Below are 24,400 nucleotides of genomic sequence, written 5' to 3'. Positions count from 1 at the left end.
AAAAGCATACCTGTAAAATGCATAGAGGACAAGGAGATTTCCCGTGATTCCAATGGAACCAATGACAAGAACACAGGAGCCTACAGCGTAAAGAACACGATCAGGAACATCTACTTTTATTCGGTGCTGAGTTCCCATATTCTGTGTCTGAAAGCAGGAGGGGGGAGGGAACAGAAGAGGAAACAAAATGTCACCCCAATCTATGTGTTTTCATTGAAATGATTAAAACATGACATGCAACATTACTTACCCACAGATAACTGCAGTATTTTAGTCAATCAATTATTTATAGCTTAAAAAAAAAACCATGGAAAGGAGAGTTTACAACAGAAAAGCTGACAAATGTTATTCTCATATAAGCACACTTGGAATGGTTATGTAACAATGGGTGCTGGTCTGGACTTTTTACATGGTTAATTTCTATGGATTATGGTATCAGTGCAGCTGTTGTGAGTTTATTATGAAATACAGGCAACACGCAACTTAAGGACCCCTGGACAGTTAAGTCCAGTCAAAGGCGACTATGGGGTGTGGCGCTCATCTTGCTTTTCAGGCTGAGGGAGTCAGTGTTAGTCCACAGACAGATTTTCTGGGTCATGTGGCCAGCATGACTAAATCACTACTAGCACACGGAGGACCATGGCAAGTGCCAGAGCACACAGAAACGCCACTGACCTTCCCTCCGAAGTGGTACCTATTTATCTACAGTACTTGCACTGGTATGCTTTCGAACTGCTAGGTTGGCAGAAGCTGGGACAGCAACGGGAGCTCACCCCATCACGCGGACTCGAACTGCCAACCTTCTGAGGCTCAGTGGTTTAGACCACAGCGCCACCGGTATCCCTACTGTCAACTTACAAAGTCACGTAAAGCCAAAACCACCTATAGTCAAAACACATCGGGTTCAATAGCAGGTGGGATTGCCAAAGTTCCCCCCCACTCCGATCACCCGCCCCCATTCTGCTTTTTGCCAAGCACATAAAGCTAAATGCACACAAGTTAAATGTCTAAGTGCAACAACATCCATGGTACGAGGTATCACAAATCCAAATAACTGTGTGTGGGGGGTCTCCATATTTAGACATTATTTTCCATATGCAATGGCATATGGCAGCTTTCTCCAGCCTGGTGCCCTCCAGATGCCTGGACCCCCACCAGCTCCATCCAACATGGCCAATGATCAGGGTTGATGGGAAGACACCAGGTATCGGAGAAACCAGACTGGTACATGGGATGAGAGGTGTGGAATTGGATCAGGAGGAAGCTTGCAACCCATCTTTCTGGAGAGCATCTTGCATACCTAGCTACACAGAGTGAATCAGACCAAACTAACCTGTTATTTGGTGAACATATCAGAGGTAAGATAAAAAGTGATGACACCCACTGTCTCAAATAAAAGAAAATACTGTAATAAGTGAAGTGTTCCACAAATATATGAAAATTATGCGTAATTAATCAGCAGGGAACTAAAAACTGGTGCAAACTCTTTGTTGTTTTTTTAGCTGTAGTAGAACCTGAACGTATTTACATCGTTGAACCCAAATTGGGGGGGGGGGGATAAATAATGATGTGGAATAAGCACAGGACTAGCTAACTAAATAATGATATTGTAGTGTACTTGCTAGCTTCAAACAGAATACAGACCACACAAAAACCCAGTATCTGGATAAAGCTATGTTTGAATAATATAGTTTTATGGCTCATCTGGACTTCTGTAGTCAGAACTCTTAATGGGCTGGAAAAGACAGCAAGACAGTCTACTCATTTCCAGAATTCTACTCTGTTGGAATTCCCTGCCTATTGCAAAGATGAAAAGCTCGGTAGAGAAATGAGGTAAGAACTCTGGTGTGCCTCTACCATGCCATAATGACCACTCCGTCTCTGTAACTGTTAATGTTGGTGACAAAACCTTTTATTTCTATTCTCTGACCTAAAGGCTGGAATAGTTATAGTTGTTTTGCCAAAGAATTAGGCACATTAACTTATTTCAACTTACTTTGCAATTCACATTCCTAACATGAACTATGCTTACTTTTCCCCATGTAAGCTGAACTAGTTACCACCAAAAATGCTGGTGGTAAGAGTTGAGGAATCCATGTATTTTCCCATTCAGAGCTGCCTGAAATATGAAGCTTAAAGGGGTGTGGGAGCCAAAATATAATACAGAGGTGCTAAAACCTCTACTTTATGTCACAATCGCTGTAATGCACTCATGGCTAAAAACCTTTTGTCAGCGGACTGCTTGCATGCCAGAAAGCTTTACACACTCTAATTTGTCAAAGAATGATTTAAAAGAAGAAGAGGAGGAAGACTAGATTGCTGGCTGCTACATCAATCAAAACATCATGTAAAAACATTTAGATGGAATTGCCACCTTCAAGTTTCAATACCACAAATGGAAAACTCCTCAGTCATATAATATATATAAAATCTCAGCGGAGAACACCTTTTTGTGGCAAATTGCTATTCTTTTCCTCAGGGTCTCTTTCTAGCAAGCAAAGCTGTTGCAGGGAGAGAACAGGGAGTTTCAGAGTGACCAGTGGAATGGCAGATATAGGAAGCAAAACAACCACTTCCAAGATGCTTTTCTCACTGAGACATAAAACATAAAGGCCATACTGGAATAGCTCAGTTGGTAGAGCACGAGACTCTTAATCTCAGGGTCATGGATTCGAGCCCCATGTTGGGCAAAAAAAAAATTATGCATTGCAGGAGGTTGGACTAGATGATCCTTGTGTTCCCTTCCAATTCTATGAATCTATGATATCTCAAGGATAAAAGCATGGAACAGAGTGAGTTGACAAGTGGCTGAGAAGGAGAGGGTTAAATCACAGCATTCTCTTGCTATCTCTCGCTGTTTGCAAAGATTCATAGAATTTGGTCCATGTGGTTATAATAATATAGGGGGGGTATTGTTTTTTGAGGCAATTGGTTCTTGTTTATTTTAACAAAACTGAAAAACGCTAACTTTTAAAGACCACCATGAAAAAGCTATGGTTGGCAATTTATGTCAGATGTAAGTGATAAAAACCAAGGAGTATTTATCCCCAATACATATATTTACATGATACCCTGGTTCAAGAATTTATTTTATTGGAATGCAACAGTAGCTGCCTAATCCAGTATCACGAATGCACAAATCGGGTTGCTATATTTCAAAAAGTAAAAACCAGGACACCCTGAAAGCTGTTGAAGACGCAAAGAAAAGGCACTTCTGGTAAAAGCCCTACACATACATATTTCTGCCAGAACATGCTGGGAATTTAGTGATGTGTGCTGCTGTTTCATAGCAAGATCAGCACAGATGCACAGGCACACACTTCCCACACCCATATAACTTTAAAAGAGTAGCGCAAGAGAGCAACGGAAATAGAAGAATCAAACATTCTGCTACCATACGATTTCAGTAGTGGATTACGGAGATCAGGAGTTACTACAGCATCACTTGCTTGTGGAAACAACTCAGAGGCCATGAAAGAAGGAAGGTTAACAACAGGAAGATTTAAATGAACTATTGGAAAGACTATTCAAGGCAGCAGAGACATGAGATGATCAGAGCCCCCCCCCCAAACTTGAAGCATGGGAAGTCCCAACAAAAATTTATAGGCAGAATATTTGATATGTATTTTTATAATTTGGAACATTCAATGTGACTTGATTGGATTGTTAAAATGGGAAACTTTATAAAAATGATTAAAAAAAAAAAGCAGTTACTACAGCATTACTATAGTAACTCATTTTACCACACAAACACACCCACAGACTATTATAATGCTTTTAAGCAGAAACATTTCTTATTGCTGTGGCTCTTAATAATGCAACAAATAATGCAACAAACAAGCAACACCCTTTGTTGTATAGCTCTTGGTTTTTAATGTATAAAACATTAGTTAAGAATGTAAGGAGAGCCCTGAATCAACCCAAAGGCCCATCTACTTAGCAGCGTCTTCTCAGAGCATCCAATCAGACGCCCATGAAAAGCCCAGAAGCAGGACCTGAATGCAAAATTCATTGAGACCAGTAGTCATTAATAGCCTTATCCTTCATAATTTGGCTAATCCTATACTAAGCCATCCAGATTGGTGACCATCATTTCTCCAGAAACAATCACCTGATGCCTACATTATGGGCTTTTTGGTGTCAGGTGAAGACTTTCTTTTGTACTCTTCTAGTCATTTTAATTATATGATTTAGTGCAGTAAGCTATGGGCACTAAATTACTTCCCAGTTTCTATCCCGATATTGTGCTGGTCTGTTTTTAAGCCTTTTGTGCTGTTTTTGTATGCTATTCTGATGCTTGGGTTGCATTTTTATATTTTACGATTTTTTGCAAACTACCCCAAGAGTGTGGTTGATGGAAATGCAGTGAAATAAAATAAATACTTTAAAAAAATTATTTTCTTTCAGCTGCCTCGGACTTGGGAAAGGAGGGAACAAAACAACAACCATAACAACAAAAGGTTCAGTGAGTTAATTGGCAAATTTCAATTACCAACCTGTTCAATGAGAATAATGATGCTGCACAAGATCACACAGAGACAATGGCTGCAAAGCATTATCTCTATTTTGAGACAAGCAAACTGATATAACTGTAATTAACAAATGATACCAATTAATACTGCATTTCAACTTAGCAGGGCACGAACAGAACAGCTCAATTTATACAACCAACATCACCCAGCAGTAACCCCAGGATCCCTCAGATATTGACGCTCATGAATCAATGTGTGAGGTTCTTTCTGAATTCAGCTGTTTTGTATTTAATAGAACATGACAGCTATAAATGTGGTTCGCATCAAAGCATCACGGTGCACAGACCTGATCAATACAAATAAAAGAAGGCACCTACTGATGTTATTGTTTTGCTGTTTGTTGAGTTCTTCCTCTTTAACACACTTTTATTTAGGAACTCGGGAAAGGGGTTACACACACACACACACACACACACACACACACACTTTAGGTTCTGCAACAAAATGTTGTCATGCATATGCTTTGAGTGCCCTTGTTCAGGGCTCTAAGACACTGTTCAGGGGAAGATCTTGCAAGGGGCTTGATGCAGAGAAGAAAGGATGGAGCACTCCAACACATTCAGTTCTCCTGAAAATGGACCCTAGGGTTCCCTAGCCCTGTTATCAATGTGCAACCCATTATCAGCACTGTATCTGTTTAGTGGAAGGATGGGACATATCTTTTCTAAATACACTTTCTAAATAAACAAGAAACTGAAGGACCATCTAACCAATGCAGTTCCCCTTTCCCCCACTTGCACAGCTTCCTCCCAATTTTCCTAGCTCAGGAGCTGTCCTTGCACAGCAACTGAATTAACGGAACAGGAACATATGACTCATCTGAAACACCAAACAGCCCCACTTGATGCACTAAATCATCATCATCATCATCATCATGTCAGAATGATGGTTTAAAATGGCCATCAAAATCCCAATTCTCACTTTAAAAAAAATACCACTTCTGGAGCCCCACAAATGCAGGTTACTGCACATGTGACAGTAAAGTGATTTCTTTTATTACCTTATTTCTGATGGCTTGTCAAAGTGTATTGTTTTTACCACTCTTCAGATCAGAGATAATTTAGAATTGTATTTTTTTATTGAAATTTAGGGTAATAATTTCAGAGTAAAACTGGGGCAACCCAGTCAGATGGGCGGAGTACAAATAATAAATTATTATTATAATCCAATGAGAACTTTGCTGATAAATTTCCAGAAACTAAGCTGCATATTCAATTAAACACCTTAGAAGCATGTGAGTTTTGAAGCTTGGTTTCCTGCAATGTGCTAACTTACATGTCTTAGACAAACATATTCAGTAGTGAATAATGAGTGTTTACGGAAAAACCTTCTACATCTTCCACATCCAGTACGGCCCACCGGCCATTTTCAGGACAAAGATCCTCTCCCATTGTTTTATGAGAGCTGGATGTTTGCATCAGTAGGCCTGTTTTCCATGATGAAGGAGTAGACAAGGAGAGGAAAGGAGGGAGAGAATGATATTGCTGCAATGGGAATAACCTTTTAAAAAACAGAACAATCATGTGCTCAGTGATGAAGCAGACAATACTTTGGAAGGAAGAGGGTTCATGAAGCCAACGCTCTGTATTAAATCAGTTTCAAATTTAACAACAATTTATGAGGAACAACTGGACCATAATGGATCACTAGGGGATGCAGGACTAGAACTTTTCCCTCTCACTTATAAATAGTGGGCTACAGTAGGTAACTGCAGTCTGTAGGACAGCTTCTCCAGAAAATTCCAAAGAGATCAGAAGCCTGCTGCACAGTATCATAGAGCAGGGCTTTGATGTGGCTGCATCTGTTTTTCCCTTTTATAACATTTCACGTGCCTGAGCAACTTATGGCTACACTGTTGGCCCTTCATTCTACCGGCCGAATGCTAGGGCTGAATCAAAACATTGTGCCACAGAAGCACAGCCCAAATGCCCCCAGTCTAGTAGACCAACATTTTTAAAAAGAAAGAATCATAGAATTGTAAATTTGGAAGGGACCATGAAGACCATTTAGCCCAGCCCCCTGCAATGCAAGAATCTTTGCCCAACATGGGGTTCAAACCCACAACCCTGAGATTATGAGTATCCATTTGCTTTACCAACTGAGCTATTCCAGCATTTGATGTACCATTCAGACACCATTTCCTGCCTTCTGTGATCTTCTTCCAATTCTCATGGTGCCACCCAAATTAATCACTTCAGCCAGCTTCATGTTAGGGTCAGCTCTGCCAAAAGCTGATTATGCTTAAGTATGAATGGCATTATTTCACTAAATGGCAGCAATCAAAGAAAAACACCCAACACTTAATATTTTCACCATCTTTGAAGAATATTTAACATTTTCTGGCATACATTAGTGCATGTAGGTTACTTAACATCTACTGAAGATTAATTGTAGCAGAAGGTATGTTTATAGTTTGTGCATCAGATGATGACCTTAATAATATAGAAGTACTTTGTGGAAGTGCTATCTAGAGCCAACAATAAATTTCGCTTATGAGTTTCCATGGCATTTGGAAAGGTCTGCCATTTAAACATTTATTGTCCAAATCCTGTCAATCAGATATTCAACAGAACTTGAGTATTCATGAATTTTTATGAGCATGAAGCTAAAATATATTGAGTTCAGCAAAATGAACTCTAACAGGGTCAGTTGTTTTTCACCTGTTTGTCCTTCAAAGCATGGTCTAGGTATACAGAGTTAACATTAAGACTTGACAAAGTTCACACATACAGCATTTCTTTTCAGATTTAGAATATACTGAAATCTAAGCTCATGAAGTAGACCACAAATAGAAAGTAGAAGTACCGTATTTTTCCATGTATAAGAAGATATTTTTTCCTTCAAAATAGTAGGCAAAAATTGTGGGTCATCTTATACACGGATAGCAGAGGAGCGACGGGTGATTGGTGGCAGCAGCCAGCAGACTGGCAGTGGCAATTGGGCGTGTGATTAGTCACTGCGATAAGGCCTGCTGACAATTGGCTGCGGCAATTGGGTGTGCGATTTATGGCAGTGGCGAGGCGTGCATGCAATCAGCTGTGGTTGCGTCGAATGGGCGGGTGGGGTTTTGGCGGCGATCGTTTGTATGATTGGTGGCTGTGGCGATGCGTGCGATTTGCATTGGCGGGCAGGCTGGGAAATCTCTCCCCAAAAAAAGTTAAAAAAAATTGTTGCGGTCCAAAAAAATAGGGGTTGTCTTATACATGGGGACGTGTTATACACAGCAAAATACACCATTTTACTACTCAGCCATAAGCATGCTTATCTAGAAGTAAATTACAAAGAGTGTATCTTAAATGTTCTGTCCAGAATGTTTAGTGTGAAGTTGCAATCGTAAGAACCTGATCCTACTGTTTAGAGTGCAAATTTAAATTAAATTCAGGAACACTTGAACCAATGCAAAATAGTAAGTGGTGGCATTTCATGCATGTAAATTCAACTGTGCTGATGTGGCTGCACCATACCCAGCCCTACTTGAGTCAAATGTAGGTCAAGAAGAAAGAAGCACAGGGGTTAAGCAGGCGAACAGTAACATAACCCCTCTTCTATCCCTGTCAACAGCTGGGGAGAGCTGGCTTGGTGCCTGATTTGGCTAGCCAAAGCCCTACAGGCAGCACGACAAAGCCCTTGAAGCCTGACTAAAGCCAATCAGAGATGAATAGGCTGTGGCAGATGGCTGTGAGCCAGAGGCAGAGCTCCACAGAGATGGCAATAGTTTTCCAGGAAGCCCACCACCAAAGGAAATTTGGTAGCAGCAGCAGGTAATCAGCAGTTCTGTAGAGGGTTCCCAGGCAGGAGACAACTTGTTCCAGAGCAACAAGAAACCATTCAAGCCCCTTAAATTCATTCATGAATGGATCTCAGTACTCCAGCCTAATGCCAAGCACTTCTTTGCTATTCAGCACTTTCTCTGTAGGTCTACTGATATGTCTGGGAAGAAAGAACAGGTGAACAAGGGATCTTGACAAAAGGCAAAGTGATTGCTTGTAAAACTTATGCCGTCTTGACTGCTGGTTCCTGGGTCATAGAATCACAGAATCATAGAGCTGGAATAGACCACAAGGGCCACCGAGTCCAAGCAGGAAACACCATCAGAGCACTCCTGACATATGGTTGTCAAGCCTCTGCTTAAAGACCTCCAAAGAAGGAGACTCCAGCACACTCCTTGGCAGCAAATTCCACTGTCGAACAGCTCTTACTGTCAGGAAGTTCTTCCTAAAGTTTAGGTGGAATCTTCTTTCTTGTAGTTTGGATCCATTGCTCCGTGTCCGCTTCTCTGGAGCAGCAGAAAACAACCTTTCTCCCTCCTCTATATGACATCCTTTTATATATTTGAACATGGCTATCATACCACCCCTTAACCTCCTCTTCTCCAGGCTAAACATGCCCAGCTCCCTTAGCCGTTCCTCATAAGGCATCGTTTCCAGGCCTTTGACCATTTTGGTTGCCCTCCTCTGGACACATTCCAGTTTGTCAGTGTCCTTCTGGAACACATGATAGACAGGCTCTTCACAAAGGATTCCATCTGCTTATCCCTAAATTAGTTTTCATTCTCCTTGCAAGCACATGACTTCTTCAGTTCTGTGTCCAAGGCTGGTTGTGAGTTTAGAACGTGCCTTGAGATTGTCATTGTTGTAGCTTGCTAGTTGCTCATTACACAAAAAATGACTCTGGGTCACAACATATTTATGAGCATAAACAAAAATACATTATAATAAAATTGTATTTACATAAGAACACATGCAATTCATAAATTGATAAATGGTATATAATCCTGTTACGTAGTCAATGAATAGTAGGCATATCAAAGGTCTCATGCAGCATGGAGCGTATCACAAGAAATAAGGATTTATTCTCTGCAATGGTTCTATTTGTAAACAGCAGGCAAAACAATTAGGGGAACAGGCCCACGATTGTGACAATCTCTTCCAAAAAAAGCATGGATTTGCAAACTACACTGCAAACCAGAAAATCTACTTCTCAGCCCCCAGCTTTTCCCATAATGCAATTACCACAGCATGTGAATAAAAATAACTCTGAATTCCAAACTGGAAATTGAAGGAAGAGGAAAGGGCAAAGGCGAGTGAAGGCAGAATTTTGCATGCGCATTGCAAATATTTGCGTCTATTAGAGAACATGATTTTCTTAACTTATAACTGTTCTCCCACTAAGGCCTCAAAAGGATTTTGGCTGTGATTTTATACTTGGTGAGCCTCACTGGATTTGGTGACTGGTGGTAATCATACATAAGATTTTATTATGCCAGTGTGCAGATGTTTGTGCATGTCCAAATTAAAGCTAGCACATACCCTTAGCCAGTGAGAATTTGGAGTTCCTTCTCTCTCTTTTTGCACCCAAACAAATTCTTATTCCATTTGACACCTTACTGGTGTTCATCTTGCTTTTCTTTACAGTGTTTTATGTGTGTAGTAGCTGTCTTTAAGGCCTCTTTAGCAGTCACTTCAAATCTTTGATTCACACATCCCTCATCATCTTCTTTGCACTTTCTCTGTAGTACAACTCAACTGAGTTAAGAAAGCAGTGTTTAAAGGCACTAGATTGCACTAGATATATGGCTTGTTACTTTATACAGCTGTTTAATGAATGCTCTGGGTAAGAGGTATGACAAAACCATAGTGGATTGCCCAGAAGCAAGAGAGAACTGAGGGGGAGAGGCTGAAAATGAAATATAGCTGTCAAGAAAGAACATCTGAAAATGTCTTCTATGTTCAAAATGCAAATGATCAATCAGGGGATAAAATAATGTTATGACAGGTGCAGAGATAGCCAGGAACACCTGCTACCCACTATGCATAATCATTTCTATGTTGTGAAGTCCCTACATTCTTCATTTACATTTGTAGTGTCTTAAACACATTCTGAAATCCACTTGGAAACTTTAGTTTATGCAAAAACGAGCATGTCCTGTAAATGGGCTGAGAATCTGTCAGTGTATTATGCTAGTACTCCAACATCTGCACTGACTCTCTGTCCTCCTCTGGGCAACATCCAGGGTATGAGTTTTAATCCCTAAAAGGATAAAGCTCAACCAGGACTAGCCTAAGATACCTTGGCACCTGAGGCGAACCACAAAATGGTACCCCCTTGCTCCCTGCACCAGGGAAGATGGAGTAAGTTAAGATCTAGATCAGAAACAAGGTGGGGAATAAAGATCTGCATTGGGATCTGCTGTCATGTGGATCTTGATCCCTGGGGTGGTCATCTCACCTTGCCTCATGGGTGGGCTCAACACACCTTAGATCAGGGATATACAACTCATGGCCCTCCAGAAGTTGCTGGACTACAACTCCCATCATTCCTGACCACTGGTCACACTGCCTAGAGCTGATGGGAGTTGCAGTGCAGCAATATCTTAAGGGCCACAGGTTCCCCACTTCTACTTTAAGGTTCCCCATCTGTGTCTTAGGCACTGTCTCATCCCAAACACTTTGTTTCAAGATTTGCTGAGGGTAACCTTCTTGATGACACTAATGTTAACTATTGCCAAGCACTACAGGAATGAGCGTGGACACAATGATTTGCTCAAGAAAGCCAACATCAAACCATCAGTTATGTTCGTTAACCATGGTTCATACTCATTAAGAAATCCAAAGCTTTAACTAACCGGTGTTCTCCTAAGTTTGGATATAATCACCAAGTTTGCACACAATACAAAACTGTCGTTTAGCAAAACAAAAATGAGCTACAAGGTTTTTCTGGCTCATATTCTTCGTTTTCCCCAAGTTCAGTGCAGCTACAAGGAAGTATGAAGCTTTTACTTCTCTTTCAGCATTACTCCTGAACCCTAAATTGTATTAACTAGTTTATCATAACTATGTATAGTGAGAATAAGCTAGCTCACCACAGACAAACTGCAATTTTTCAAAGCCCAGACATCACAAGCTGCAGTTAATATAAAAAAGAAGCACAAGTTCACTGTAGCTTGACCTTATAATACTAACCATACAGCTTTACATACTGTACAAACATAGCCATTGACAATTTCTAGCTTCTAGGACAGAATTGGACATATTCAGACTCATTGTGCCTGCACTTGAGGAAGAAGTCAGAGACTGCAGGACTGACAAGAGTTTTACATAGTGCTAACCCATGGTTTGAAACTACATACAAAATAGGCCATTGTGTTATGTGCAGAAATCCACACTACTTTTGGTTCTTGGCCAATATCAACAACTGAAAAACTGCAACATAATTATTTAGAGCTTAAGAACTAAAAGTAATAAGCCTGCAGACGTCTGAAAGTTTTTAATTTGATAATCAAAGAGTGGTTTATATTTCTCCTTCATTTGTATTTAGGTTTGGAAACTCTGCTATCTCTGGAGACAGAAGCAATCTTTGAAGCAAGTTTGCAGTTGCTTTCCTTTGAGCCTATATTTCCATTAGATCAAAGCTGGGAAAGTTAGATAAACCTTTGTACTGGCCACTGTTTGTTTAATAATAAAATAGATTTTAAAAAAACTAAAGTGTTGCATGCAGGGTCATAGATACATGTCAAAGGAAGTGTTGTACAATACTGGGGGGGGGATAAGTTAAAGTGCTAAAATTCGATAGGACACTGGTTCAGGCACGGGGGTGACAATCTGAGGTGGGGGAGTACCTTATTGATACACCACATGAAAAAGGCCCCAGATCCAATCCCTGGAGTTTCCACTTAGGGCTGGGAAAGACTTCTGTCTGAAACAGGAAGTCTGAGCAAGACAGTGTAGATAATACCAAATTTACCAATGGTCTGTCTAATGAAGTGACCAGGGCTTGATTTAACTCAGTCTAGCCCAAAATAATTCCACAAGGTATATCTGGCTTAGTTTCTCATAGTCTTGTCTGTAAATAACATGTAGCTCATAACATACCTAGAAGTTTCACTAACTTCAATGCATATGATTTAATGCAAATGGTTCAAATCTGAGCCAGTACAAGTGCCATAGCTCACTCCAAACAGCAGCATAGGAAGGGGGCGGTGAGGGCAGATTGCCCCGGGTGTCATCCCTGAGAGAGGGTGACAAAATCCCCCCTCGGTAGATTGCCGCACCCCCCCCCTCGGGTGCCAATCGCTGTGCTGATCGCCCCCAAGGGGCGCCCATTTCTGTGCCGATCACCCCCCTGGGTGATTCGCCCTGCCCACCTCCCCGGGTGCACAGCATGTGCACCGCTCCAGGTGCCAGAGCGGCTAGCTCTGCCACTGACTTCAAAGAACTGTAAGAACAGCAAATACAGTGGGATTTGCTGGCCATTGTCCAGTTGTTTCTCTTAACCTCCATTCAGAAATTGTAATAAACCCTAGCAGAAAAGCTTTCATTCATCCTGATCTACAACCCGGGTAAAGTAATATCATCCCTTTGCACTAATGCTATCAATGGGACAACATAAGCTTAAATCCAATTACTTTGGCTTAACTAATATAAACTACTCACTGCAAACTACAAGTTAAATTCAAAAGATCTCCTAAGCCATGGTTTAGGTTAGGGCAAATAAGCAAAGAATTCCACTTAATAAAAAAATGGTTTGATAACCAGATTTGTTAACAGACTAGAGTTAGAACAAAACACAGTTCTAAGTGTGTATGTTACATGGAACTATAGTTCACTCTCACGCACAAATGACGAAGAGAGAAGAAATGTTGGAAACCCAAGACTTGGGCTTATTCATGATAATTAAACCATGGTTTCTTGGTGTTGCAGGAAAATACAGGCCCCTAAACTGAAGTTATTCTAGAAATGTGTCATTTCCCCATCTACATTCCTATCTGCCAAATATTATCAGCGAGGTTTGGGTCACAAACCAATCCATGTGACTATTCCCAAGGTTAATATAGCTGCTTCTTGTATGTGAACTTCAGGATAAAAATAGTCGAGGTCAGAAACCGAACCAAATAAACAGAAAAGTACAAAAGGGGCAACATGTCTTTTGTACAAAAACGTTACAATAATGGCATAATACTTTACACATTCTGCAAACATTCTTCGACTCAATATGCAGAATGTAACCTTTCCATAGCAGTGTGCCAAGTGTTTAAAACCTCCTTTTTTTCTTTTTCTTTTTGAAGTTCAATTAGGCAAAGAAAGTTTGTCAAACCTCTGCTGGGTTGCCATACATGACTCGTGGGTTGTGTTTGACTACATGGATCACAATTTGTTCTTGACTACTGAGATTCATTCTGTAAGACAATAAAAATCCTCCTGACTCTTCTGAGCACCAGGAAGGAATGATCCCCACCCCCTACTTTCATATTAAGGTAGATACAGAGTTCAATATAAGAAACTAAGAGCTAATGTTTGCATGAAAAACTTATTTCTTTGATACTGTTAGAGAGAAGGTGCAACTCCATCATCATAACACTATAGTGAAAGCACAGGAACTGGATACTGTACATAAATTTAAACAAGGCAACAAAGCTTGTTAGACTAGGGCACACTGATTCTGCACAAGCGTAATGGCACAAACTACACAGTTGTATGGCATTGTAAAAATGTTATTCCAGTGCTGTGGGCAGATTGAGCTAGGAGACAAATATTTACCATTAGGATCAGATAACTGAGCAATGTCTGCTTATATTAATTAGTACTTAAGACACACATTTTATTGTTTTCTTCATACTCAAACTTGTCAATAGTAAACTGTGACTGCATGAGCAATGGGATTTTTTCCTCCACTCTTGTTTTCCATTATATCTGAGTAAAAATGCCAAACAAAAAAAAAAAATTCATCATACTGTAAAGTTGTAATGGCAAGTTGTTGACTACATGCTTTGAATTGCACTACTTAGCAGCCAACTCTTAATGGTGCCTAACAAGCATGTCTGGCTGGAGAATGACAGCTTTTCTAAGAATCCAGAGGGAGCCTAAGTATTTTAAGCACTGTCTGATTGTACTGCTGGCAGTTTTCGCACAGCTTTCCCTCACCTGTTGTCCTTAAATTTAACAAGGATTATTACCAACATCCATTTGTGAACAGACCACAGTGATGCTTCTAAAAGTAGAATGTATTGTAGCTGATCAGTTTTTGCCATTTTAGTTTCACAGATAAAATCATAGCTCTCTTATTTAATTAAATGGCAAACTTCCCACCGTGCTCATCCTGTCAGAACCACAATTCCAGCAGTCTTATCTTCTGATATGTAAAGATTTCATTTTCTATTATCTTTGAATGGAAGTAGAACTAAGACCAATTAAATATACTGATAAGATTTAAGAGATTACCATCACCCAACCCTGGTATGCTTAAAGTTTTCCAAGGGACTGAATAATTTATTTTTTCTCGTTAACAGCAACAACAGAAGATTTTTTAAGCTGTATTTTGCAACAAACTAAGATAACATGGACCAGCGCATCTACAAAAGTCTTGCGAGCAAACAATATTTTTAATGTTAAAAAGAGACGTATAATTTTAGAGTGTTATTGTATGAAGACATGCCAGTTAAACTAGCAGGGGCTCCTTCATACACAAAGGCTTTTCATCCCCTCTCCAGAGCTATAAGAACAGTCCACAAATGTATATGGGATACAGCTAGATTAAAACACCTTCTTAATTTGGTGCAGGAAACTAGCAATGATTCTTATAGTAGGACAGCAGCAACCAACAGCCTCAGTATGCCACCTGCCCAGGAAAGCCTCCACACAGGGCAATTTCCTTGGACAAGTGTCTTTTTAGGATCACATACTAAAGGGGAGCTAGAGCTCAGTTCTCCAAACGCTGCTCCTAATTAGCCAATCTGGCATCACTCAAGCACAAATAAATATATTAGCAGGTGTGGGGGAAGGCATGCAGTAGTACAAAACATGCAATCAAAGGAAATAAAATATTATATAATATCAGTGTATATTACTTCTTCAAGGCTTCCAGATCTCAAGGCACGATGCTGGTGATTCCTGTTGTAAATTATTACATATGTTGTTGTTCCACCAAACACCATGAAATGCATCATGTACCTTTTAGCACTCACAGGTGGCATGTATTCCCCCTCTCCTGAAATGATTCAAGTTCCAAATATTTTTAAGCTAAAGAAAAAGATTCAAAGCTAAAGAAAAAGATTCAAAAAGAAAAAGATTCAAGTCAGAACTGACAACCTTGCTATGGTTAACAAAGAAACCAATCCATCCCTAAACTGAGCATCCATATATCTTCAAACACAGGTAGTGGTAAATGAAGTGTAACCTGTATATGGTCTCTTGTTATATTGCAGATTTCCCAGAATACTGCAGACCAAAGATTCTGCACTGGCGGACACCCCCACCACAGGTGGAAATAGGTACCCCAGCCACCACAGGCATGTCAGTATTCTGGAGCTAGTTTGGAAGTAACACGAAATATTTTGACCAAGGTCATACACCACCCGTGACAAACCTTATGTGCATTTTCTCTTATATAAGCAGAGAGTGATCTTGCTGGTCCATAGATCTCGCCAACTCAGTCCAAGCCTGTCTCCTAAACAGCCTTTAAACAAACAAAATCTTCAGGGGGAAACAGTATGAGTTTTGCTACCACAAGACATGGTGATGGCTGCTGATTTAGATAGATTTACAGGGGGAATTAGACATATTGATGGAGGGTGCCTATCAACCTCTACTAGCCATGATAAGTAAATGGAAGCTCCAACTTCAGAGGCAGTGTAGGCAGGGCAGTGTGGAGTTGTTGCCTTCAAACCCTGTAGGTTTCCTGGAAGTAACTGGATGACTGGAACAGGATACTGGACTAGACGAACCCTTGAGTATGAACCAGGAGGATTCTTCTTGTGCTCTTTGATTCTTTAAGCATGGGATAAAACAATGACAAATGTTTTAACCTGCCAGTGGTTACCCTTGCCCAGGGTATAAAAGAAATCAAAGTAAAGGTTAAGAGAAGGAACAGAGCATGGTGAACCTAGGAAAGTATAAAATATGAAGGGATAAAGCCCAAAAGAAACAAAACCTTATGAAGAAAAGGAACATTTCAACACTGATTCCCAGCACAGATAACTCACACAAAGCATAGGGGTACAGACTCCTGTGATGAGCAGAATGGAAAGGTCTTCCAGCCCATTCAATGAACACAATGGGGTGGAAATTAACCACTTGTCTTCAGCTCTCAAACAAGGTTCACTTGGCACTTTGGGCCTTTTCATATGTTGCTATTTATTTTAGAAATTCAAATATGACATCAGAGAGCTGGCTCCTAGGAGAGGCCACAGAATAAACCTAGATTTGTTCCTGGCAGGGTAATTTATGAAATAGAGAAATTTTGCTCTAAGTCATGCATAAAGCAACATCCATCTCTCTTCTTTTTAAAAACAAACTTGAAAGGATATAAGAAAAAATATTGTGACAGGACAGAGTAGAAATCTAAAGACATATTCTTATTTAGAGTGCCTATTTAAACACACAGTCTACATTATTAATTATTATTACTATTATTATTATTATTAATTATTATTATTATTATTATCACAACTACGACTACTACCACCCACTCTTCATGAGAAGGTCCCAGGGTGGGTTAGAACAACATAAAATACAGCATTAAAATTGTTTAAATCAAACGAACATAGCTGCAGCCTTGCTGGTAAAACTATTTATTTATTTATAAAAGTATCTAAACCCCACCATCTCATAAAATGTCAGGGCAATGTGCAACAATATGTATGCAATAAAAATTAAAACACCATTTAAAAAGTACAAAATAATCATCATGATGGTTTGTGAGGCTTTGTAAAGCTGTTCTTTTATACTGTATTTTTATGTTATGAACTGCTCTGAGATCTACAGATGAAAGGTGATATACAAATTTAATAAAAAATACTAATGATTCCAGTAATGCTGCCCTTAGATTTTGAACTTCTAGAAAACCTAAGAGGGTACAGTCGTACCTTGGAAGTTGAATGGAATCTGTTCCAGAAGTCTGTTGGACTTCCAAAATGTTCGGAAACCAAGACACGGTTCCTGCACTCAATCAGAAGCTAAAGAAGTGTTGGTGGGCGTTCGGGTTCCAAAGAACATTTGCAAACCTGAACACTCACTTCCAGGCGTTTGGGAGCCAAAACGTCTGAATACCAAGGCGTTTGGGATACAAGGTACGACTGTATATTCATTATAAGTTGAACAATGTTTGTTTTCAATCGTGGTTTTTAAAAAATCATTATAGTTATTAATAGCTACTTTCCATCAGATCAGTTAATGCTATTCCCAGCTTACTAGTCTATAAATCATTTTAGGGGTTCTATAACAGTCACGAAATTAAAAGACGCCTGTTTCTTGGGAGAAAAGCAATGACAAACCTAGACAGCATCTTAAAAAGCAGAGACATCACCTTGCCGACAAAGGTCCGTATAGTTAAAGCTATGGTTTTCCCAGTAGTGATGTATGGAAGTGAGAGCTGGACCATAAAGAAGGCTGATCGCCGAAGAATTGATGCTTTTGAATTATGGTGCTGGAGGAGACTCTTGAGAGTCCCATGGACTGCAAGAAGATCAAACCTATCCATTCTTAAGGAAATCAGCCCTGAGCGCTCACTGGAAGGACAGATCGTGAAGCTGAGGCTCCAATACTTTGACCACCTCATGAGAAGAGAAGACTCCCTGGAAAAGACCCTGATGTTGGGAAAGATTGAGGGTACAAGGAGAAGGGGATGACACAGGATGAGATGGTTGGACAGTGTTCTCGAAGCTACCAGCATGAGTTTGACCAAACTGCAGGAGGCAGTGGAAGACAGAAGTGCCTAGCGTGCTCTGGTCCATGGGGTCACGAAGAGTCGGAGATGACTAAAAGACTAAACAACAAAAATATTCATATCCTCCCATCAACTTTATAAAACACAACATGGACACAAGGAGTTGCAATGGTTCACTAGCCTGACCGATGATGATGATAATTTATTACTTATATCCTGCCCATCTGACTGGGTTGTCCCTGCCACTCTAGGACAGGAGTTCTTCTGTGCTGCAGACCTGACCCATAAACCATCTAAGTTATCACCTCCTATGCTGCCTTGGACTGATAGAAGTGGGAAACCTGCAACATCTTAAGGACCACAATGCAGTCACTTATCTTGCTGCTTTGAAGAAGATTTTTAGGAATGCTCTCAAATACACCATAAAAATCAATCCTGAATGAATGAATGAATACGCTCTGAATAATGTTCATGTCCTTTTTATGTAATGTTTTTCTTTTTACCGAAGTGGACACCACAGCCAGTCTGAGGGATGAGCTCAGTGATGCCACGCAACAATTCGATCACTTTGCCACTTCATCACCACCAAGTTCTGAAGACTCCTCCTCAAAATGATCTACAACTCACAAAGGGTGCAGAGCAGAGTCTCCCTATAAAAGTCAACGGAAATGTTGAGCTATGAAGCCAAGTGGCACAAACCTTGTTCCCCTAAGAAATTGCCCAAGTTCCCTCTAAAGCAATCCCCAGCTCAGGAGAAACACCTCTAATCACTCATCAGTAGGAATGAGAGCAGATGGGATCCTATCCTACCAGCAAAGACAAATGCACAGTGTGCAAGAGTCAAAAAGGTGAAGGACCCCTGACAATTAAATCATATAGCACCTTAAAGACTAAAAGAATAAGGCTGTGATCCTGTAAATCCCACTGGACTCAATGGGGCTTCCTTCCAGGTAGCCATGGCTAGAATTGCACTACCGGGGTGCATTCCTGTACCCACTTACCTGGAAAGGAGACCCACTGAACCCAGCTGGACTTACTTCTGAGCAACCACACCCAGAGACGCACTGTGCTATTGTGGAACAAGTTTTCCAGGTGCGGCCAAGAGTGTGTGCAGCTTGTTGGGAGTCTGCTGCGATGTTGGGAACTTCGCAGAAACCTCGTCCTTGTGGTTAATTGTTGCGTTTCGACGCCAGCTGCTCTGACCGTCTCGTTTTCAAACTGAAGAGAGAAGGGCAGCAAGTCCCTTTAAATAAATATATAATGCATTTTTTTAAAAAAAAAGACGCAGTGAGAGACACTTTTTCGCAGCGCAGCGCGCCCCTGAGATTGGCTGTTTGGGGCGCTCTTCTTCTGCACACTGAAACTCCTTCGCTCCCGCCCCAGACCCACGAAGAGGGCGGTGGGTGGGGAAAGAAAGTGCCCCCCCCACACACAGCTCGACATGCATCTCCCTCGGCCCACCTACGTGCCCCTGTCTGAGGAGGAAAACTCCATTTCTGGGTCCCGTAGGAGGAAGAGGGAGCCTCTTCGTCCCGAATGCCCTCTCCCACCTGCCCGCGCGCCTCGCCTGTACCTGCTCGTGCGCCTCTGCCATGCTTCCCGCGCCGCCGCAGCCCCAACGCAGACGCCGCCGGAGGAGCGAAGCCAACGACACCCGCTTCCCTTCTCACTCTTCCCCCGACTCCATTCCTCAGGGGGCAGGGGGCGGAGACCTCCGTGGCCGGCTTCGCCGCCGCCGCCGCCTCGAGCTGCTCGGCCAGGGAGAAAAGTGCCTCAGGGAGAAGGAAGGCGAAGCTGTTTCGAACAACGTGATTCTCCTCTCGCAGCAGTTGTTGTGTGGGGTCGTTAGTTCCCGCCCGGACAGAGAGGAGGAGGAGAAGGAGATGGAGTCGGGCTGCTGGCGCCTTGGCAACTATTTAACCTCGCCAGCGCGCTGGTCATCATAATAAATGAGAGGCAAAAGCGCGGCCGGGGCTCTCCACACACTTCTCTCTCCCCCGCCTCCCTTCCTGCGCGCGCGCCGCTTCGCGCGCCTCCAAACTCCCCGAGGGCCCATCAGGCGGGAAAGCAAATGAGGGCAGAAGCAGCTGCGAGGAGGGAGAGAGGGAGACGCCGCCGCCGCCGCGGAAGGACGTGAGGCGTGGCGCGCTCAGTCTCAAGCACTAGCGCCAGATGCTTCTCTTGTGTCAATGTCACACGACGAGGTGGTTTCAAGCGCTCTAGCCCTTGGGCCGCCTGAGAGCGAAACAGTTTTTTAAAAAAGGTTCTCGCTTATGAGGAACTCTCCCTGCGAGTTGAAAAGCAACACACACACACATACCAGGCAGCAAAGTTCTAGTCCAGCCCTTGGCTTGCTATGGCTGGTTCTAGCCGTTTTCTAGGAGTTTCGTACACGCGCAGGTTAGAGTTTCGGACTAGGAGGACCTAGGAGACCAGGGTTCAAATTCCAAGAAGCTCACTGGTTGACGTTGGGCCACTCACTGTCTCTCTGCCTATCCTACCTCACAGGGTTGTTGTGGGGATTAAAGGAGGAGGGTAGAACCATGAGCTCTTTGGAAAAGAAGGTTGGGATAGAAATGCAAGAAATAAATACCTTATATAAAATAAACCCCTCATGAGCTATATGTGAACCTGGTGCAAGCTCCTATTACTTATGATAGCACCCTGATCATATAGATTGCAGAAAAGGTCAGAACGCTAATCCTTGTATTTGCCAAAAATATCTACCGTAGTTACCAATCTTATCTAGTTACCAATCTCCTGTTAACAGAAACAGAAAATGAAAATCTCTTTTAAAGTTACGGTACTTTATGATTCAGGAACTGTAAAGATAAAGATGTGGTCCTCTTCAATTCAAATGTATCTCACAAAACACAATAGTACACTAGAATGAAGACACAATAATTCAAAGGAAGCCCCTTGCCCTGTCCATAGAAGTTAGAATCAAGGTATACTTAAATTACAGGTTTTCAATTGTTAGTCAGCTCACAGTTCCAAAGGGAACCCTATCTTTGCTCTTCAGTGATCTCAGGGATCAACCCTACCCTTTGCTGAACTGCACAGATGAAAGGAATTGGTGAGAGACTCTGTTGCCTTGCTGATACAGGATTTCAAAATTGTGGGGGAAGCTTAACTCTTGAAGACGGCACATATCAACTTCCTGACTTTGTGCTCCACTAGCTCAAATGTCAGGTATACCCTACCCTCTTTTTCTTTCTTTTTGTGTGACTACTGTGGCACATCACTATGCTCACTTTTTCTAGGCTTTGGGGTAGTTAGAGACTCTATTACACTTTAGGACTAAGGTGTGAGTATGCCTTGAATGATTATTTTGCTCCCCACATACCTGCAACCTTGCTGTCTAAAGTAACACCAATATCCTCTTGTCTCTTTCATTTCTGAGTAATAAACCAATCTTCTATTTCTTGGTGTGAAAAGTTCTTTATTGGGCATAACGGTTAAAGGTGTACACACATTTTTAATGGACAAATGTCCTTACTCCCTACAAAAGATTCCATTCCTCTCAAAAGTGTACATTGGATCTATAAACATGGTGGATACATATGTGGATCTGATGTATACAGGCACTTAGTTGTGTTCTACTCACACAAGGCCGCATATATCTGCAGCGCTGGAAAATACATAAATAAATAGAATCCTACCAGAAAATGGTGGGAGAGAGCTGGAGAGTCGTTGTGGCTTGCGAGGAGACCCCAGAGCCTGAAGAGGACATCTTGAGGGCGGAGGAACCCCGAAGAGACCTGAGGCACACTGGGGCTTTGTTTAGGCTGCTCACTCTCTCCACTTAGCAGCTGATATGCAGGGTAGTGCAGCAGCAGCAGCAGCAGTTGCTTTCCCATCCAGCCTCCAGCTGGTCCCAGAGCTTTAACTCTAGTTATTCTGCTCTGGATTGGAGAGATAGCAGGAGAAAATAGACATTTAGAGGCTTTTTTGAGGGTCCTCACTTTATGCGATTTCACTTATGCACACGGGGGCCCGGGATATATCCCCCACCTAAGTGGGGTGATACCTGTGCCTCGTAACAATACCCAGAGTAAGCCCATTGATTTCATTTAGTGTACTTGGAGTAAAAATGTAAAGGTACCCCTGCCCGTACAGGCCAGTCTTGACAGACTCTAGGGTTGTGCGCCCATCTCACTCAAGAGGCCGGGGGCCAGCGCTGTCCGGAGACACTTCCGGGTCACGTGGCCAGCGTGACATCGCTGCTCTGGTGAGCCAGAGCCGCACACGGAAACGCCGTTTACCTTCCCACTAGTAAGCGGTCCCTATTTATCTACTTGCACCCGGGGGTGCTTTCGAACTGCTAGGTTGGCAGGCGCTGGGACCGAGCAACGGGAACGCACCCCGCCACGGGGATTCGAACCGCCAACCTTTCGATCGGCGCTGAGGCTTTTACCCACAGCGCCACCCGGATACTTGGAGTAGCTGGATACAAAACCCCAAGTGTCTCATGATGTAAGGTTTGCAGATATTCTTTTTGCAGATAATGGGAACTGTGGAAAGTGTTTGTTGTTTCACCCCAGTATTTATTCTATTTTCAACATCTTATTTCCTAGCAAGAAAAGCCAGACCCTCGAATCATGTTCCTGGGAAAATAACAAGTCCCTAGAGATTTTAAAGTCCAAAGATATTGGCTGAACCGATCAAAACTTGGTCAGAGAGATTTTAGGAGAGAATAAATCCATCATTTTGATATCATCATATGTCTCACTTTTTGCCCAAATGTCCTGTAAAGTTTGATGTCATGCTATTTTTAGTTGGGAAAGTTATCCATTAATCTTATCCATTGTCTAAAATAATAGTTGAATCTATACTTATTATGTTCACTTTACATATACAGTAGAGTAATGGACTGGGAGCAACACATATCACAATGGCAATATTATCTTCCTAACATTTTTATGCATATATCAATGGCATAACAGAATGCAGGATAGGGAGACCTAAATCCAAATGCCCACTCAGCAACAAAGTTAATTGGGTCACCTTTGGCCAGTCGATTGCTCTCTGTCATATCCATACCATACATTTAAAGCACATGTCAAGCACAATTCCCAGGACCAACTACAGTTCCCTGAATTCATTGGGGGAAGCATTAGGTTTTGAATGTATGGTGTGGACTTTTTGTACTTAATGTTTATAGATCCAATAATTAACTTCAGAGGTGGTTTCAGGGTAGCTCAACTGGTTTGGCCGCACCGGGTGCCATGCTGCAGGGGGCACCACAACAATGCTGTAGAACAGAGCAGAAGAGGGGAGTGTCCCAAAATTTAGCATTGCACAGGACACCACTGACATTTGAGAACCCAAAGTCTGCCACTCTTAACTGTACAACCATTATTTGCACCTATTGTTGTTACAAAGGTTTCACGCCACTCCCTCAATTTTCCCCAAGAAACCAGGGGGTCCCAGGGGCTCACCCCAGGTCACATTTCCATTGAGAAGCAAGAGGCAGTGGAGGCTGGAGTGCCTTTAAGAAATATGGTTTAATTACACATATTTATGCTCGAATTTAGATAAAGGGGCTGCAGATCTTACAGCAATGTCATCTCAAGAGCAGCTCGTTCTTCACAGCAGCTGAAATATACTCGGAGTCCTGCAGAGCAGCTCAGTTTGGAAACACAGCCATCCTAAGCACCATCCCTTTATTCCTGCTTTCCATCCAGCTCTAATGTCTGTTTCCCTTCAGTCCCCAACTCCTTGTCCTTCCTCCCAGAACCCCTGCCAAATGCAGCCCCTCCCCATCAGCCTCAGTCATTCCAAGCTTGGTGCAAAAGGCACAATTTTCCTGTGCCATTACTTCTGTAACCTTGGCAATTTCCGCCTTCCAAACCACCCAGCCACTTGCTGGCTGGCGCACAGCCTTAGCTATGCTGATAACTCCTCTCCTTCTCTTGTTAGGATAATCACTTCTTCGTGGGCCCTCTGCCAAGTAGCTTCCTGGTCCCAGGAAATATATCTCACCTATGGGGAATTTGCACAACTTGCAAACTTATAACAATATAATAAAAGGCAACAGAGTTTCTCTTGCTCGCAGAGCACAACTATAGTACCGAAGGGGAAGCTTTGATGGACACATAATCCCTTTGCCTTTTCTTTGCCATCCTATTTATGAAGATTTAAAGTCAGTGCACTACGTCTGTTTTTTAGTGGCACGAGGCCAACAGGTTACTGAACTGTCTCCCTTC

The 24,400-nt window shown here is 42.0% G+C and overlaps 1 protein-coding gene across 5 annotated transcripts in view; it reads right to left on the bottom strand.

Annotated features, from left to right (window-relative positions):
• The window catches only part of LOC114604147 (melanopsin), a 42,564-nt gene extending 22,275 nt beyond the window's left edge, over positions 1-20,289 (bottom strand). For 3 of the 5 annotated variants that reach the window (XM_028743997.2, XM_028743998.2, XM_028743999.2), the window contains exons 1-2: positions 19,765-20,289; positions 11-147 (exon numbers count right to left, since the gene is read on the bottom strand). In XM_028743997.2, coding sequence (XP_028599830.2) covers positions 11-147; positions 19,765-19,785 — 158 coding nt within the window. In that variant the 5' untranslated portion in view covers positions 19,786-20,289. Of the gene's footprint in view, positions 1-10; positions 148-19,228; positions 19,435-19,764 lie in introns of all 5 variants that reach the window. The other 2 variants (XM_077933836.1, XM_077933838.1) reach the window with 2 other exon arrangements.
• Between the last annotated feature and the right edge of the window lie 4,111 nt (positions 20,290-24,400).

The sequence above is a fragment of the Podarcis muralis genome, chromosome 9, assembly GCF_964188315.1.
Source record: "Podarcis muralis chromosome 9, rPodMur119.hap1.1, whole genome shotgun sequence".
In the NCBI taxonomy this organism is placed as follows: domain Eukaryota; kingdom Metazoa; phylum Chordata; class Lepidosauria; order Squamata; family Lacertidae; genus Podarcis; species Podarcis muralis.
The sequence above is the reverse complement of the archived record's forward strand: the minus strand, read 5'-3'. Positions and strand labels throughout refer to the sequence as shown.